This window comes from Triplophysa rosa, linkage group LG5 (assembly GCF_024868665.1).
Source record: "Triplophysa rosa linkage group LG5, Trosa_1v2, whole genome shotgun sequence".
Classification (NCBI taxonomy): Eukaryota; Metazoa; Chordata; class Actinopteri; order Cypriniformes; family Nemacheilidae; genus Triplophysa; species Triplophysa rosa.
This window is the reverse complement of record NC_079894.1, coordinates 8939636-8959301: the sequence shown is the minus strand read 5'-3', so window position 1 is coordinate 8959301 and position 19666 is coordinate 8939636. Positions and strand designations below refer to the sequence as shown.

At 38.8% G+C, this 19666-nt stretch overlaps 1 protein-coding gene across 8 annotated transcripts in view; it reads left to right on the top strand.

The window, feature by feature from the left end:
• tnika (TRAF2 and NCK interacting kinase a) overlaps nt 1–19666 on the top strand; it is a 100152-nt gene that overhangs the window by 55388 nt on the left and 25098 nt on the right. For 5 of the 8 annotated variants that reach the window (XM_057334934.1, XM_057334933.1, XM_057334930.1 and 2 more), the window contains exons 5-14: nt 4087–4197; nt 5373–5463; nt 7683–7813; nt 9937–9991; nt 11355–11433; nt 12921–13096; nt 14125–14191; nt 14284–14482; nt 15628–15738; nt 17141–17227. In XM_057334934.1, coding sequence (XP_057190917.1) covers nt 4087–4197; nt 5373–5463; nt 7683–7813; nt 9937–9991; nt 11355–11433; nt 12921–13096; nt 14125–14191; nt 14284–14482; nt 15628–15738; nt 17141–17227 — 1107 coding nt within the window. The remainder of the gene's footprint in view (nt 1–4086; nt 4198–5372; nt 5464–7682; nt 7814–9936; nt 9992–11354; nt 11434–12920; nt 13097–14124; nt 14192–14283; nt 14483–15627; nt 15739–17140; nt 17228–19666) is intronic. The other 3 variants (XM_057334936.1, XM_057334935.1, XM_057334932.1) reach the window with 1 other exon arrangement.

Below are 19666 nucleotides of genomic sequence, written 5' to 3'. Positions count from 1 at the left end.
TTTTCATTTTTGCATGAACAATCCCTTTAATGAATTTACTTGGTTTTAAAAAACAAAAATAAGAAAACACGGTTGCATATTTGCATATTGCGTCTTGCAGAACTATGTGGTTTATGCACACATTTGTCCAGCGGGACACATTCATGCTGAGTCATGAATAAGTGTGATAGCCTGTGAACATGAGTCAGTATCTTAAAATAGGGAAATTTATATGCACCATGACCCAAAAGACAGCCTCATCAGCAAAGCTAGATGATGTCGTTTTTCCAAATTTATGACATTGCAGGCAGGGAAATAACAAGTTTCATGTGATTTATAGTGTAATGGAGAAGTCAAGCAGCACATTATAAGCACATATTATGTTTCGCAAGATTGTTTGTTAAACATTGAGTGGATTTATCACTGACTAAACTTCCCAACACTTACAGCATGCTAGCCACAGATGTTAAAACTTTTATTCCAGTGAATAAATTATGTAATAAAGTGTTGCCGTATTTAACCGGAGGCCAATTTCCAAAGCCAGACAGCTTTGAGTGGCTGTTGTGTGGTCAAGCACACATCCCTGGCATGTAGTGGTTGAACCTGAGGGCTCTGCTCAAAGACTAGATGGGACACTCTTCACTGAAGAGCGATTAGCGGAGCTAGAAGCACAAGTCTATTCCAATTACACAAGGAGAACAAGTCTCGACTCTGAAGGGGATCAGCAAATCTGACTAACTTGAGTATTTTCTACATCCTTCCATCCTTTTCCAAGCTGTGCTACTAACCCTGATACTACATGTCTGGTGGTTACAAGCTCTCACAGCCTGGCCAAGCTGGTTAGACTGGTTTGTTTTGAGGGTTTTTGAGCACTTGTTAACTTGTGAGTCATATGATTTGTTACTCTGCAGCAATGAATGTCTTGATGTACAAAATTCATTTTTTTACTAGGGCTGCACGATATTAAAGAAAACTGTGATATGCAATTACTTGCTAAATAATGCATTTCGTTGCAACCATTTTCAAGTAGATTTTAAAATAAAAAAATTGTAACCAACATGTTTTACATTTGTTGATCTTTCACACGTCACAGTGTGCATATGCAAACACAGGCACTGACATTCACATGCCACATGCCATTCACATCTGACATATTGAAGCATTAAAATCATTCAGTTATTGCAGGCCATTGCAATATGCATATTGGGATGTGCACATTCAATATTTTAATACTTGTGTTATTGTGCAGCCCTAATTTTTTTACAGTTGTTTCAGACTGAAATTAAAGTCTGAGCGAGTCAGCGAAGACACAGTGATTTATTTGACACAGATGAGGACAAGGCTGTGAGCACCAGACATTTAAAGGGATAGTTCACCCAAAAATGAAAATTCTGTCATGAATTACTCACCCTCAAGTTGTTTCAAACCTTTATACATTTCTTTGTTTGGTTGAACACAAAGAAAGATATTTTGAAAATGTTTGCGACTGAGATTTCTGGGGCACCAAAATATTTGGAAGAATTTAGGAAAACAAACCATTCTGGGGCACATTTGACAACAATTTTAATGGTAGTCAACGGTGCCTCAGAAATCTCAGTTGCAAGCATTTTTCCAAATATCCTTCTTTGTGTTCAACAGAACAAAGACATTTATTCAGATTTGGAACAACTTGAGGTTGATTAATTCATGACAGAATTTTCATTTTTGGGTGAACTGTCCCTTTAATGTGTTCTACTGTTTTTAGAGACTTGGTCAGATCCTTATCCACAACCTATGTTTTTCAGTTTTTTCCCAGGTACACCTCTTCTGCAGGCTGCACTTGTTTTCATTCGCAATTAAAAAGCCATCCAACAAATGGAGAAGGGATGGCTCTTCTTAAAACGGTTATTTTATTTAAATTGTCATGTGCCAATTTATGAGTAATTTGGACCATGAATGTGACAATTCACTTACCTAACTATGGAAACTATGTTTGAATACCAAAAAAGTGCTTTAAACTTTGAGATACTTTACATGGGTATGTAAAACAACAAAATTCACTCATGCACATGTCAACCATGCAAACATTAATAAAACACTAATTTGACCCTTTTTCACATAGAGGTCACTACTCTGGACAGCTACAGTGTATCTCCAAACAAAAACAAAACTCTCCGTCAACTCATCTGCAATTCTCTTTGAATAATATGTCTTCAGATCTTGTTTTACCTTCCATACGGCAATAAACACACACACACAAAATCCTGACTGAGGTGGGTTTATTTGAGATTATTTTACAGTTTCTCAGAACTGATTTTTTCACATGAACAGTGGAAATCGAGTTATTTGTCAGTTGCCCTTTACATGAGAACAAATCTTGTTTTCCTCTGTAAGGTTCACGGTTTCCGTGAAACCACATGGGCTAAGATTAAGATCAAGATTAATAAGTGGTGATTAGCTAACACACTCCCTGTGTAATATGAGATTTTCTGCAATACACCAATAACGCCTTTTGGATCAGAAGACTTACCTTGTCTTCAAATGTCAATAATAGTGGAAAAATCATTACCCTTAAAGGCATATTTGTTCTGCAAGTCTCCTGGGTTCAAATGATTTGAAATGGGATTGACACTGATACTGATACTGATCCAGCTTGTCTTTTTAGAGTAAACCATGTTTAATGTATTATTATGTTGGCTATACTGTTCGTTTCAGTTTATAGTATATTTTATGCTGCAAAAAATGTTCACCAAACTTCTTAGGAGGCCTCAAGCTTTATTCTGCATGTCAACTCGGTGCCTTTTATGCCCCTATTTGAACGCATTCTTTCATTTTCACAGTTGCCAAGCTAATATTGGAACATAGCTTGGGGCAATGCTTAAAGTAAAAAGTCTCTCTTTCGATGTGTATTTACATAATACCTTTCACTCTTGGCTTTTTCCTTGTTGCCTGCATAGGATAGTGCATTGTCGCCCAATCAGTGACTCATCTTCTAGCATGTTGAATCAAAATACCATTCACATCAAATGTTAAATTGAACGAGGAGCTCTGAAAGCTCTTCATGTTTGCTCGCAGAGAGAGAGAGAGAGGAACAGAGTCATTGAGAGCATGATGCTGTTCTCCTGTATGGTGTCTTCATCCTGGCCATGCATATTAATGGGCTTGCTCTCTCTCTCGGCTTGTGGTTGAACAGTCCTCAAATATTTATGTCCTGCATTTAAATGTCCCTTTTTGAGTGTTTTTGTGAATGCTGCAGTATTCATCTTGTTTCTCTGTCTTGGTATATAATAAAATCCACCCAGGGCTCAATGGGGCGCAATCTTTTGGAAAAGTTACAGCCTTATTAAAAGAGGCAGTCCCCATTGTGCTGTTTGTTTGTTTGTTTGTCCTGGTTGGGTTTATGATTGTTTTGCCGTTTAAATGGGTTGTTCTAATATTTTTTTGATAAGCTGATGGCAGACGAAAGCAGAAATAAGATTAAATGGGGTAACAGCACAGATATGAGCAGTGTTGGGTGTAACTTGTTACTAAGTAATTAGTTACTGCATTTTAATGACTTTTCCCTTGAAAAAGGGAAGGGTTTGCTCTTATTTTTTCTGTAATTTAATTACAGTTACTTCAGATGTAATTAAACTAAATACTGTGTAATATATTCAGTAGTGGAAATTACATCAAAATTATAAGTCTAACTTTAATGTATGCTTTAATGTATCCTTCTCACATTTGTATACTTTGGTCAGTTAATAAGAATAATTTATGTAGCTATTTGAATGAATAAAATAATAAGCCGTTTCATGTCTATCCTTGAATCGGTTCTAATCAGGGTTGATGTAGGATATAGAAAGTAATTAGTAATAAGTAATTAAATACGTTTTGGAGAGAGTAATTTGTACAGTAATCTAATTACACTATTGAATATGTAATTAGTAACTAGTAATTCATTACTTTTTCAGAGTAACTTACCCAACACTGGATATGAGATTCAGGGGGCCTGTACTAGATACACAAATCGAAGCGTTGCAGCATCTCTGAACTCTAAGGATGAGCATGTGTGAAGGACAAAAGGACAGTCTTGATTTGCGGCTGTATGTGTGGTATAGATAGTGACTCGTGCTGTCTCCTCTGCAGCTGGTGATGGAGTTCTGTGGCGCGGGATCAGTGACAGACCTGATCAAAAACACCAAGGGCAACTCGCTGAGGGAAGACTGGACCGCCTACATTAGCAGAGAGATCCTCCGGGTAAGTGGCTGTACTTTATAAGAAATCCTGCGTGTCAGTGTTCAAGTTGGTTTTAGAGCAAGGGTGATTCTCATGGAATCTCGATAAAAAAAAAGCAGATTTCCTTTTTTACACATAGAAAACTATTCAGACATGTTTAAAAGTATTATTTCAAGACTCACACATTTCTGAACAATTATTCAAAGCAACCTTAAAAATCTCATTACCGCAACACTGTAACTTACATTTACATTTAGTCATTTAGCAGACGCTTTTATCCAAAGCAACTTAGAAATGAGGTAAACAATAGAAGCAATTGGAACAACATAAGGACAACAAAAAGCATAAGTGCAGTAAAAACTGGTCTCATATAGCCCACCACAGTATACGAATCTACAGGGTTTTTTTTTTAGAAAGAGTAGAAAAGAAATGATGATCTTGTAGTTGCTGGCAGATCATTCCACAAATGTGGATTAGATCCAAAATAATGATATTTTCAGCAGAAAACACAAATAAATACAAATACAAAAATAAAGTATTTATTTTTATTGTATACAAAATACACAAAATACAAATATAGTTTATTCCTAGGCTTAATTTTTTGTTTATGATCATTTTTTGTGTGTGACTGAAGTAGGTTTTATATTTAAAGTCATTACTGCCTTGATGTTTCAGTGGTTTCGTGAGAATGACCCACATTGTTTGCAGGTGACCTAGTAGTCCTAACTTAACCTAGAATGGGCTAGCTGATCCAGATGTTTGGTTACCTAGGGGTGAACGTGGTTTAGAGCTGGTAGTGTCCATAAATGGCCATTTTTCACTAGCTCAAATCTTAAAACCTGCTATAACTTAATGCTGTTTTTATCCTGAATTTTCTAGCAGGGTTTATTAATGCATACAGTGAGGCATGAAACGTTTTTCGACACTTAAAATTTGAAATATCATTGCATAAAAAGCTAAAATAAATGCCAAGATTTTATGTTTAAGAGAGATAACACAAGCACACTTCACATTTCGCAAAAAGGACTTGTGTAGTTTTAAATAACACAAGAGAGATACTCTTCGGAATTAAAACATAAAATGTCAGATTTTGTGCTCCGCTATTAAGGGCAGTCACTTACAACCTTTAGTTTGTGAATGACGAGTTCTCCCATTCTTGCATCCTTTGATCCAGTTCATTTTTCTCTCTCCACCAGGGGCTTGCTCATCTCCACAATAACAAAGTCATCCACAGAGACATCAAAGGCCAGAACGTGCTGCTGACGGAGAATGCTGAGGTCAAACTAGGTAAGCCCTGTACGCTCAGATAACTTTAAATCCAACTCTGCACATCGAAAGAGCGTAAATCCTGTGCAGGAGATTGCAAGTGAAGCACAGCCTGGAAATGTTTAAGAGGTGTTCATCGTGACCGGTGCCTTCTTTGAGACAGCAGGAAAATAAGGATGACTGTGAGAAAGCTGGTAGATCGGAGGTAAATCAATTAGCCAGTGTGGCTCTAAATAATTGATCACTTAGTTCATGACAGTGCTACTCAAGCCCATTTGATAAATACGTGAAAGGCTTAATGCAGATTTGTGCTTGTGAAAGGAGCTTTTAAAAACGATGTGCATCTTAATCACCTCACTTCAGTAGTCAGGGCACTGTTGTTTATAAAAGCAGTGTTGAGGGTTTTACTATGCATCACCTCCTAAAAAATAAGACACTAGTGTCCCAGTGAGTAGTGCCAGCGCTTTATCCCATATACATCATATACTGATTCACAACATAGAGAACCGATTGAGGCACACAGATATTCTGTCTCGCTCTATTTTTTATTAACCAATGAGATTTTATTGTGCGTGTGTGTCTGTTCAGTGCAATTCTGCAGAAATGGAATTCAAGTAACCTACAGAATATCCTGCCACAACGTTGGTTATTGGCTTTACTATTAGGATAGATGCCAGACACAATGTGACAAGTCACAAGCATTGTACGGTGAGGACATAGTGTAAAACTATGAGACAGGACATCAGGGGATGTGGGAAATGGGCTGATCAGGGCTCATTTAGCTCTCTGCAGGGTTCCAGTCATAACAGAGGCTGTTTTTCTGTCGAGATACGGCAGTAATTACAAGCCAATTTCATGCAAATGTCAACCTCATGCAAGTCAAAAATGTTTTCACCAAAGGTTTTCACCATACTGATAGCTCAGATATCAGATAAGTGTCTTATTTTCCTGGTCTTAAATAAAAAAACACATTGACGGATATTTTTCTGATGTCTGGACTCGATCAACAGGGATTTAGACAAATATCAACAGGTGGTTCATTATATTGGTCATAAATACATTCTCTGATGATTTTTTGATTTAAAGGTGCAGTATGTAACAATTTTTCAGTGAAATATCAAAAACCACTAAGCTAGTGTTATATATTTTGTTCAGCTGAGTACTTACAATATCTCAAATGTTTCCAACTACTTTTAAATCGTGTGAATATCTCCATTCTAAACAGTGACACGGGGCTGTGCAGTCACCTGTCAATGGCGTCATATCCTCGTTCCCCTTAGTTACCGCCTTTACTGACGTAGAATCCGCATGACAACAGTGTCGTGGACAAATGCGGAAGTAGTGTCTAGCGTCTAGCTAGCCACTAGCTTGTTTCGAGCAGTCACACTTATTTATGGACCACAATTATTCGCAACAATTATAAAACTTGACCTCATCCGCTACCATGATTTCTCGTTCCCGTCTGATTGATGGCCATCAGCGGGGGAGTTGAAGACAACAAATCCCATCATTCCACGCTCCTTCACAGCGTCATCAAGCTACGGCATTGTTGTTGTTTTGATCGTACGCCCTCTAGCGGCGGTTTTTACAAACTGCACCTTTACGTTTTGACTGCAAATGACAAATTCATAACAGTAGAATTGCTCTAGACCAGGGGTTTTCAACTTTACAGTACAAAAATCTTTTGTGAGGACCCCCTTCCTTAAATAGCCTAGATATCCATCTCTGTTGTTTGTATAAAGAAACTTTTAAACTGTTATGTTTTTGATATTTGTACTGTAGCAATTTTCATAACAGCTTTACAAAGTATACTGCCTTGCAAACCCCAGTGAGTGAGATAAAGGGAATTTATTATGAGAAAAAAACACTATAGATAAAATTATAAATAATTCTGGAAAGTATCCATGTAAGTACGAGTAAGAGATAAATAAGAGAAACACAGACACTCAGTTTTTAAAACGCAGACACCCAGTTTGAAAACCCTAGACTAATGCGTATACTGTATAGTACAATTACACCCACCTGTTGTGTAGCCCCCTGCGATACTATAATAATCGCTTAATGAATAATTCTCATTGTACATGGCTGATTTATTTATACCGTTCAAAAATCTGTTGGTACAAAACTTGTCCGGTTGAACTGAACACTCATGTTCTGCTTGGCCTGGTGTGTCAGAGTTGTCATGGTGGTCGTAGGGTGTTAATAAACCGATCACTCTGTCTGTTTGATCTGAACCCCAGTGGACTTCGGTGTAAGCGCACAGCTCGACCGTACTGTGAGTCGCAGGAACACTTTCATCGGCACACCTTATTGGATGGCACCCGAGGTCATCGCTTGTGATGAGAATCCTGAAGCCACATATGACTATAAGGTGAGCTCTCCTATTATGTTTATAAACTACATTGATAAAATATTAGCTTGAATTCAAGAGAAGATCTAAAACATCATAATCCAATTATTTTCCAAAAACTACAGTAGTTTCCTTACTAGTTTCCCCTTCAGAAATTCAAAAGAAAAATGTGTGCAGTATAATCCTCGTTGTCTTCCATCACATGCAATACATCTGTTAATGTCTCAAATGTTTGTATTTCGTTTGTTTACGCAAAAGCGTTTATGAATTGGATATTCCTCTACTGATACTTAAGCTGGTGCCGTGTTGTTGTAGAGCAGCGTCTCTCTCCTTCATTCTGAATTAGTCTGAAGTGATTTAACCAGAAGGGGAGTGTATTGATCACAGGTCCTCAATTTACTCAACACATGCGTGAGCATATGCAATCAAATTCAAATAAACTGTCCTTGGAAACAATTTAGCCCCCATTATCCACAGTTCACTCAGGCTAATATAGAGACCCGCGCCACAGCTGGCAGCACTGATAATGTCGCAATAACAGGACACACATCTAGCCTTGCCGAAACACAGACTCCTGCAAGACCTCTGCTTCCTGTTTAAAGAAATATTGGCCCCTTTCTCTGTCTGTCGTTATGCTGTAGTCTGTCCGTTTCATTGCTTGTTTAAAAATTCATTCCTGGTCTAGCTCAAAGCTCAGACAAATGTGAAGTATGAGAGTGCTTTTATTGCAGTATGAAATGTCATCTGTGTGCAGCGGTTTTACTCCCTGTATTGAATAACAGAAGCATGCTGCGCTGCGTTTATATTACTGCATTTATGTCATATCAGTTTGCCTGTATGTCAACGACATAATGCTCCGTAAACCTGTCTTAAAGGGACAGTTCCCTGAAAAATATAAATCTGTCATCATTTACACACACTCGAGTTGTTCCAAATATATATACATTTCTTTGTTCTGATGAACACAGAGAAAGATATTTGGAAGAATGCTTGCAACCAAACGGTTCTTGGCCACCATTGACTGCCATAGTAGGGAAAAATGACAGTGGTAGTCAATAGTGCCCCAGTACTGTTTGCTTTCCCACATTCTTCAAAATATCTTCTTTTGTGTTCAACAGAGCAAAGAGATTTTTCCAACTATGGTAGTCAGTGGTGGCCAAGAACTGTTTGTTTACAAGCATTTTTCAGGTTGAATTAGGGTGGGTTGGTGAAAAGCATTGTTGATCTTTGTCACCTAACAGTGAGATGAATGAAGAGAAAGAAAGTAAGAGATTAAATTAATGTTTTTTTTTTGTAAAGAGAATTCTTTAATTTATGTTATTAGCGTCAATCACGAGGACACGCTATTCAACAAATCATGTACCGTAACCGATGTTTTCACTTGTTTTGAACAGTTCCAGAGAAATGTTGTCAGCGAGCCAGATTTCCAAGGAAGGCAAATTATGGTGAAGTGAGTCATTCTGAATGACAGCTTTCAATTATGAAACGGGTAACATCTAAAATCTGGTTGTACGAGTCGTGTTCACACGTCACCACACAAACTGAATTATAGGTTAACGTGCCCAGTTGTTATGAAACATTGAAGCGGTAAACAACCTACTGTACATTTAGGCTCATGACCTTATACAGAATTATACAAATAAAGAATAAATTAATTGGTGTTGTGACATTTAAATCTAACTTAATATAGTGTAACACAATATAATCCAGTTGTTTATAATGGTGCAATTATGTGAAAGTGTTTTTCTGTGTAGTTCTCAACATTAGGTCATTGTATTTTATAAGTAATTAATTATTTATGTAAGTGATGTTCTGTCATTGTGAGGGCAGGTGTCACATTTCCTCACTGTATTGCCAATGTATATCGTTTTGAAAAAATTGCAATAACACAATGTATTCTATATTTAATAAATGTATGTTTCTAATGCAATTTATGTACTACTAATACAATAAAGTTGCTTTGCAGCAATGCAACAAAAATGCAACTATTTTGAAAGGCGCTACAGAAATCAATTTAGTTAAAGAGTACAAATCAATTCACGTTCCCTGGCATAATGTAAAATCGTGTTATATATTTGAGCTAGTCTTAAACTTTAATTTTGCATCCCGTTTCATGTGCAGTTTCTCTCTGTCTTGTGTTTCAGAGCGACCTGTGGTCATTGGGAATCACAGCCATCGAGATGGCCGAAGGAGCACCGCGTAAGTAACACGGTTCCCCTTCACTGCTCTGTGCGTATGGTTCACATTGTCACAGCTAGGCTGCACTGAGTCCAAAGATACGTAATGACATTGAGTAAAGCCTATGTGAGTGTCACAGACTTCATCTGTTTAAAAAATAAGAGGTTCAGAGTGTGCTGATCTCAGCGGAGGGGCTGTCGTACAGATGGCTGCGAAATGACGGACGGGCAAAAGGGCAGGCAGACTGTAGAGATCTAGTCCTGGCTGGAGACGGGAATAATCCTGGTGTCCTGCCAGGGCGTGAAAAGTTGCTAGGCAGTGCATTTCAGGACAAGCTAGATTTTTTTAATGCAGTGCATTGGAGGGTTGACTCAACCTTGTCATTACAACAAATTGATGTGTGTGTGTGTTTTACGTGTACGCTGTGTTTTTGTTGGCACTGGCGTATTGGCCTCGGTATGTGGCAGCAGATCGGTGTCCAAAAGTGACATGGCTGCTCAAATCCAACTGTCCTCTATGCTGGGGGAAGCTTGCCAACCCTTGCAGGCTGAAAGAGCTCTGTGCTGGGAACTCACAGACACCTGCCCACACAGTCGCCACCTGCATAGCGCGCAAGTGTATTTCAGACCTGATATTAGCTTCATATTCTGTCGATTTGTCGATAGCTAGGTGTCTAATTTCACACGCATGTTGAAAATTGAGTTTTTAACCTCTTGGTGACATGTTTGTTGTTTCTGAGAGCTTTTAAATTGAAGGCTGAAGATATATGTAATATACCACAAATGAGGAATGGAGCTGTTTTTGAAACCTTTGGACCTTTATTGAACTAGTTACCAGAAGAAACGAGCTTTTGCCGCACCACTTTCAATGTTTACACGGCACCAATTTTCTGCTCATATCTGATCATTCAGCAACATTGTCCTGATCTCTGTAGTGAGCGGGACACAAACATGTCTTTCCACTGGAGCCCTTTGTGACCCTGCCTGTGAAAACCCATCTGAAATCATTTTTTGTGATCTGCTGTTTTCTACCTAAATCATCCTACATAATGTAAAGAAAATTCTGTGAAAAATAACCTTTATATCTTTAATACTGACTTTGTGAAGCATAGTGACATAGTGCAATGAATGGATGAAATAAAATGATTATGATCTTGTAAATAATGTGTCTGGATTTCACAGGCAGGGTGAAATATGTCTTATATGGCATCAAATCCAAATTGAACACTATTATGACTGTTTGTTAGTAATGTTTTATAACTAAAGCTACTTGGTTTGCTGTCTTGTTTTATAATGCAACATCATTTAAACGCAAACTGTATTGTTGGACTGAACAGCTACTAGACAGCCAGGTTGTTAAAGTTCTCTTTGTTTTTCCCCCACAGCTCTGTGTGACATGCACCCAATGAGAGCCCTTTTTCTGATCCCTAGAAACCCAGCCCCCAGACTCAAATCCAAGAAGTGGTGAGCAGCGCTTTCTTTGTTCACAGAGGTCACAGACCCTCGCTGAGACCGAACAAGATTTCACAAACACGGTCCAGTCTACTGTTAAAGGCTTTAGTGACTCGTCACTGTTTGTTTCATCTGTCACATGTGATCTTCACTTGATAGGTCTGTCCTTCACACGCACAGCCATCCAAGCACAGATGCTTCGAGAATAGTTGTGTGGTAGGCTAGACATATGGATGTAGTTAAAGGGATAGTTCATCCAAAAATGAAAATTCTGTCATCAGTTACTCACCCTCGAGTTGTTCCAAATCTGTATAAATTTCTTTTTGATGAACACAGAGAAAGATATTGAATGAATTCTTGTAACCAAACAGTTCTTGGCCACTATTGACTACCATAGTAGGATATGTTACAATGGTAGTCAAAAGTGTACCAGAATTGTTTGCTTTCTTACATTCTTTAAAATATCTTTTTAACTGAACAAAGACATTTATAAAGCAATTTTCTCCACTATGGTAGTCAACGGTGGCTTTGGTTATAAGCATTCTTCCAAATATCTTTCTCTGTGTTCATCAGAACAAGGAAATGTATACAGATCTGGAACAACTCGGGGGTGAGTAAATGATGACAGAATTTTTGGGTGAACTGTTCCTTAAAGAGCTGCTAAGGCTTAATACAGAAAATACATTTGGGCCCGGTTTCACAGACAAGGCTTAAACCTAGTCCCATACTATAATGTGACCTGTTTTAACTGAATATAACTTGTCCAAAAATATCTTAAAATATATCAGTGCCATTGTTTTGTCTCAAGATGCACACCAGTAATGTATTCTTCTAAGGCATTTTTATAAAAGCGACATAAATATTTAAATTCAACTAAGGCATAGTCCTGGTTTAAGCTAAACTGTGTCTGTGAAACCGGGCCATGATGTTTAGTTCACTGGATTAAGTATTTCCTATTATTTTGTATTTAATAACACCATAAATCATATAACATTATAGTGTGCGTGTTATTGAAAATGATTGCAGACTTGATTGTCGAATGTTGTGTTCATGTAATTTAAATGAAGTGGAGGGACCGCATTATCACTTTAATGAAAACATATCTATGTGAAACGGAAATTGAAAACTCAGTCAAAATTACTAAATAGAAAGTGCTGTTTACCTGTTACTCGGTGTGTTTTACACACTTTCCTGACGTTCATGTATTTTTTCGCACAATGCATGGATAACTTTATTACAAAAGATAATACTTTATATAATGTACACCGCTTAAGTGTGCTGTGTAAAACAGTATTTCATGCTTCCTATTTCATGCTATACATATTGCAAGTGTAATCACGAGGAACAGCCTAGATGCGGCAGTTAATGTCGCAAGACTTCCGAATAAACAAAACATCAAACACACGCGAGATACGCATCAGAGTTATCAAGCAGTCACAAAAAGTAGAAAAGAAGAGAAGCCTCCACCCGTCTCCTCAAACTTCCTCGTATATCTGCAGGTCAAAGAAGTTCCAGTCGTTCATCGAGAGCTGTCTGGTTAAGAACCACAACCAGAGGCCCAACACGGAGCAGATGCTCAAGCATCCGTTCATCAGAGACCTGCCCAACGAGAGGCAGATCCGCATTCATCTGAAAGACCATATCGACCGCACCAAGAAGAAGAGAGGCGAGAGAGGTGAAAACACACACACACACGCAGTGACCTTATCAGCTTGATCTATTAGAACATGATATGTCCTGTTCTGTATGCGGCTCATGCTTTCATTATACGCTTTATGTCACGCACGCGTTAAACACCAATGACTTGACGCAGTACCATGAAGAGACTGCTGAGATCTTGTCCTCGGGCAGCACTCCATCTCTGCTGACATTTAGCATTTATCACACCACTGTACCGCCGCCTCCTTTATTTCCTAGTCTCCATTTTGCTAGATAAATAGCCCCCTAAAATGCTACTTGAGGTTATATTGTGTGAGTTTAGTTGTAATACTCCTCTCCCAATGGCTATTTTGACATCGCTATACGCTGTTTTTACAAGACCTTTTTTCAGAGCTAAACTCTCTTTTCCGAGTCAGTTTTTTAAATTGCTTTTAGTCAACTGGTCCCAAAGTAATTTTTAGTAGATATATGAAGTCTGAAATCTCACATAAGGACTCTTTAGTGTCCAGAGCGGATGAATGGGGGGTTGATGTGCCATTTCTCTATATCTGCCGTGATTCACTCTGTATATTAGTGTTAATACAAGAGTGTTAAAACGTATTCAGTATAAGGTATTTTTCCTCAGGATATCACCTCGGATTGCGTCCATGTGACTGTATCGCTTTTCCTATCACAGTCATTGTTGGAAGTTTGATCATGGTATACAGTATTATCATGGTATTTAATTTGGAAAAAGTTAAAACGTCTTTTCCTTAATTGCAAGTTTGACTTTCACAAATACAAAAAAATAATAATTACGTATAAAAATAAAACTAATTACACATAAATGTATGAAGTAACCAACTGTTTGAAATATCTTCAGATGCAAAAGAACACAACTCTAAAATAATAGTTGAAATTGGCAGTCTAAAATATATATCAACCAATATCAAGTGGACTTGGTGACGGGTGATTTAAGTGGACTAAATGTGAAGGACATCGCTATCCATCAGGGAAATGTTTTGCCTGTTTGAATGTAACCGATGGACGTTTTCACTCCTGCAGATGAGACGGAGTATGAGTACAGTGGGAGTGAAGAGGAGGAGGAAGAGCGCGACATGGGAGAACCCAGGTAACCCACATAAGATGTTTGGTGTTGGATTTATGGTAGAAAAAACTCTGAGTGAACTTTAAAATCTTTCACTAATTGTGCCCCCCTTACAGCTCCATCATCAATGTACCCGGGGAGTCCACCCTGAGGCGGGACTTCCTGCGCCTGCAGTTAGCCAATAAGGAGCGATCAGAGGCCATCCGCAGACAGCAGCTGGAGCAACAGCAGAATGAGGGACACAAGCACCAACTACTGGCTGAGAGACAGAAGCGTATCGAGGAACAGAAAGAACAGAGGCGTCGGTTAGAAGAGGTACATCTAGGGTTGTCAACTTTGTCACTTTGAAATACGGGACAAAATTTGCCCTGTGCAGCAGTGCTGATTAGCATATGCATGACGTCATCGCGTCGTATTTGCATTTGCGTTTACTCTCTAAACGGTTACATACAGTACTGTACAGTATTTTAACACAACTAAATGCACAATAAAGCCGTTCTCATTTACATATTTTCTGTTTTCAGAAATGAATAAAATAGTAGGCTACGCGTCCGTCTGTGTAACGAACTATGTGCATATGTACAGACGAACTACATTCTACATTCATGTTGCAATGCGCTTTTCTGTCAAAAAAGTTGGTTAACACCTCAACACTGCTGACAATTCTGACATATACAGGTTTTGAACGATATGAGAGTAAAAAAATAGTTTTTCTTCTGTGGAACACAAAAGATATTTTGAGAAATATCTCAGTGGGTTTATGCCAGTGGACATCAAAGGGGCCAATTTTGTTTGGTTACCAACATTCTTCAAATCTTTTTGTGTTCTGCAAAAAAGAAAGTCACACAGATTCGTAATTACACGAATGAAACAATAAAATCGTTTTTGGTTGAAGTTATTTCTATAATAGATGTCCGAAAATAATCATATCTACATTTAGAGAGCCGTTTATGCCGACTTGGATATATTTAGGTATATACACAATGACGTGTATGATGATGATGTCCCACACACCAAAACATAGCTGAATTTCTTCCATATGGATCAAACATCCAGAACATGCGTGTTGATGTTTTTCTTCAAAGTCTGTTTTTAGAATACAACCGCTAGAGTTTGGTAATATATTAAATCTTTGCCATGTATTCTCAATGAATTTGCTGGTGATACACACATATGATCAAAAAGATGAAAAATACTGAGAATTTTTCACATCATCACCCAGTCTTTACGCTTTCTGCTGGGGATAATTGAGTTACTCTTGTTGATTTGGGAATTATATCTCCCAAAAGCATCACCTGTCATATTTAAGACACTTGTGGAATTTCCCCAGAGTCTCATAAAGCACATAAAACCAGAGGACATGGAGGAGAAAGTGTTGCTTTCTCTCTCCTACACTTTTACTAAGAAAAGACCCAACCGGTCATTCAGCTGCATATGCTATGTGTGTGTGTCTCTCACAGCAACAGCGACACGAGCGTGAGCTCAGAAAGCAACAGGAGAGAGAGCAGAGACATCGCTATGAAGAGCAGCTCCGACGAGAGGAGGAGAGGAGACAGGCTGAAAGAGAACAGGTATACACACACGGTTTGTCACAGCACTGCTCTGAGGACACCGTTGGAAAGCACAACTACATGCCCAATTAAAGTGTGTGTGCGTGCGTGCGTGTGGCTGAAGGAAGGTTCTGTGGAGAGTCAGATAAGACCCACAGGAAGTGAGCGCACAGCACTTGTGCCCTTCTCTTTATCTGCCCCAGACTGACCAACCATCCAACATCCCTAACTGTGATGTGTGTCTGTGCCTGTATGACCTTGAACTGTGCTGCCACACATACTGTTATAGAGTACCTCAGAGATGTCGCATTTTCATATGCAAAACCCAGAAGCGAGTTAGCATTTAAGCACTTAATGAGCCAAAATGAGGTTTAGAGTTAACAAAACCTCTAAATATCTTCATGTTTTAATCGATGACATAAAACACTACATCCTTTGGTGGGGACATTAAATGTCATCGCGCATATAAATCTCACAAATGATGCAACACGGACACAAATATCTAAAAACGTGGATGGGGATTCGTTCACGGAGGAAATACTTACCAGGGAACACGTTTTTAATTTAGTTTGAGAAAGTTGTCGGAGGCTTGGTGGTGGTGACGTTGATATCAAACGACCTTAGTGTAGTCTGTTTATAGCATCATGTTGGCTTTTTACAAGTAGCAAATTTACTGTGTTTATCTGTAAAGATGATCTTGATAGACAAAACGTGCAAGTATCGTTAACCTTTGTTATCACAAAGCGTTTTTGCGATCTAAGTCTACGGGAAAAATGCATAGTCTTTCGGTTGGGGGGACCAGTAGTGCTGTGCTAACTTCCGGGTTGGCCTATAAAAATTTGTCGTCTCTGAGGTACTCCATTATGACGGGATTGTAAAGACACGGGTGACTTGAATCAATATAGATGTGAATATTTCTCTCCTCTCTTTCATTGATGTGAATAGGTTAGCTGTGTTAATGGCCGCTGTTTTCCAGCTCCGACACACTCTCGCACACTTCTCGCTCTTCCATCATCTCGCAGTCGTTTGCTCTTGATGACACGGCAGTAATACTCGGATTCTTCTCTCACTTTCTCAATCTCTCTCTCTCTCAATACCCTCAGGTTTTTTGTCCTCAGACTGTACTTTCAGGTACACTGATGGGAAAAGTCCCAACTCTCTCTCTCTCCCCCCCGCACTCTACACATTCACACCTTCTCTTTCCTCATCCGACTATCTGCTCTATTTTTTCCTCTGTTTACTCCCACACACTGACTTTTTATATCGTATTCTTGTTTTTTCGCCTAATTTCTCTTCTTTTGTATTTCACTTTTGTGTCACTTTATCATGTTAAATAATCTCCTCCTGTCACACTTTCACTCTGATATAAACTCTTTTCTCTGTTTCCCTGTCTTCTCTCTCTGGCGTCGGGGCTGGGCTGTAGGAGTATATCCGTCGTCAGTTGGAGGAGGAACAGAGACAGCTTGAGATCCTGCAGCAACAGCTCTTACAAGAGCAGGCTCTCCTAATGGTAACGGAGAGAAGAGACTCGCACCGCTGTACCCCTGAACCCTGATCTCTTCCCTACCCCGCCCATATCATTTTACCTCTGGCCTTATGTTTACACGCCCTTCTTGTGACTGTTGTGGTTGTGCCGATACAGTTATTCTGGTCATTGTTTGTTTTGCATGTGATATGGTTGTTTTGCGACTGTTGTGATGTGATGATTCATGACATTCCTCTTAATGCATGTTATATTCATGCCAATAGTTCTTGCTATTGTGACTGTTGACTGTCCAAACAACAGAAGCAAATAATATCAGGTAGATGGACAAAATGGCAAAGCTGATAAAAAATATTTTATCTGTGCCAATTTTTTGGTCTTCTGAAATCCCAGCATGCTTTGAGGGATTTTAAGTGCTTGTAGGAGTGCTGCAGAGTGTAGCAGGTGTTCTCTTCATTCTCTGCTCTCATAGGAGTTTTGCAGTTCTGAAGATGCGAACTTTCTTTTTATTGAAGCCACCTGGGAAGGGCAGGTGAGGCCTGTATTTTCCAGGTATCTTTGGGTGCGTTTATATTTTGCATTAACATTCTGCCTGTATCTGGATGTTGTCCTCATACACATTGAAAAGACAAGTGTAAACGCGCTTCGGATCGGAATGTTATCCGATCAGCTTGTCCTGATCAAGAGTTAGTCGAGGACGCATTGTGATCGGATCTCAGTGTAATGTAAACGCAATCCAGTCAGTTTATCTACATTTACCGGTACAACTTCACAGAAAACCCACCCGCTATCATTAATCTCTCGTCTGTCCTAAGCCTGTCAGACTGCGGATCATATGACAAATACAGCGGAAAGTTTACTCTTGCGCACGCACTCTTGCACAGTCGTTCATTTTCCCACAAAATGACAGATTTATTACAAAATGATTACAGTGTATCATTATTTGCAACCTACAGAGGATGTATGTCAAATCCAGTGTTGGGTGTAACTAGTTACTAAGTAATTAATTACTGGAATTTAATTACTTTTCCCTTTAAAAATTAAAGTAAGGGATTACTCTTCTTTTTTCTGTAATTTAATTAGTTACTTCGGATGTAATTTATCTAAATACTGTGTAATGTATACAATAGTGGAACTGACATTAAAATTTTAAACGTTAAAATGCATGCTTTAACATACCTTTCTCACATTTGTAATACTTTAGTCAGTTTAGTCAGTACTTTATGTAGTTTTATATTATTTATTTGAATGAATTAAGAGTCGTTTCCTGTCTATCCTTGAATCACTTAACTAATCAAAGTTGATATAGGGTATAGAATGTAATTAGTAATAAATAACGAAATACTTTTTGGAGTTATTTGTACAGTAATCTAATTACACTATTGAATATGTAATTAGTAACTAGTAATTAATTACTTTTTCAGAATAACTTACCCAACACTGGTCAAATCACACGAGATGTTTTACTTGACCACTTCAGCTGTTTCATCACATAGGCTATTTGTGACGGCCACGAACGGGTTTTACTCGCACACACAGCGCCAGTGGTGTTTCTAAATGCATCGTTTGTTTATTTTCATGTCACAGACACGAATAGCAACACTATACCAGCTTGTTTCCAACATAGGCTGTGTGTGTGTATTTACTGTTTAGCTTACGGCGTAATATACTCTCTGTTTTCCCGCTGTCCCGAGGGCTGCTGCCGTGTCTCGTACCGTCCCCGGAAGACAGAAGCGGCAGCCGCGCAGCTTGAAACTGATCTCTGAATACACCGTATATATCATTTACACACAGAAACAAGATTGTATAGTGTTGCTTATAGCTGATGTCAGTAAACACGCTATTTAAGGCGCAGACCAAAGAAATGACGTGCTGTCACTTTCAGCCGAACCAACCCAAATAGACGAGAACGATGTAAGTGGTCGCTTTTGATCATAGTAGCTTCGGCCTACTTATGTGATTATTTTATGTGTCTGTGACATGAATAAACTAACGATGTGTTAAAAAACACCGTTAGAGTCTGTGTGTGTGTGTGCGTGTGCGCGCGCGCGCGAGTGAAACCCGCCACAGCTCAAGTACAAAAGCTTGTTTAATTTTACAAACGTCCTCTGCTTATACTTTCACATATAAGATCATTAATCATTTTAACCATGGTTTACTTCCCACCGCTGCCTCGAGTTCAACATGGCTGAGAAGGATACTTTCCAGTGTATCAAATCTGTAACATGCTCATCCTCCCCGTTATATGTGTTGTGTGAAATCTCCCCGCACCGGTGCTATTTTTAAATTGCAGGCTTATTAAAGTAATGGGCGGGAAACTATAGAGATCCAATCAGATATCCAGATGTGGAAGCCACTTGATGTTGACAAGTGTTAACGCGCTGTGTCCTGATTGTCTGAAGATCCGATCTGCTTGTTCGGATCACCGAGATCGCATGCTAATGCCAAATATTAACGCACCCTTTG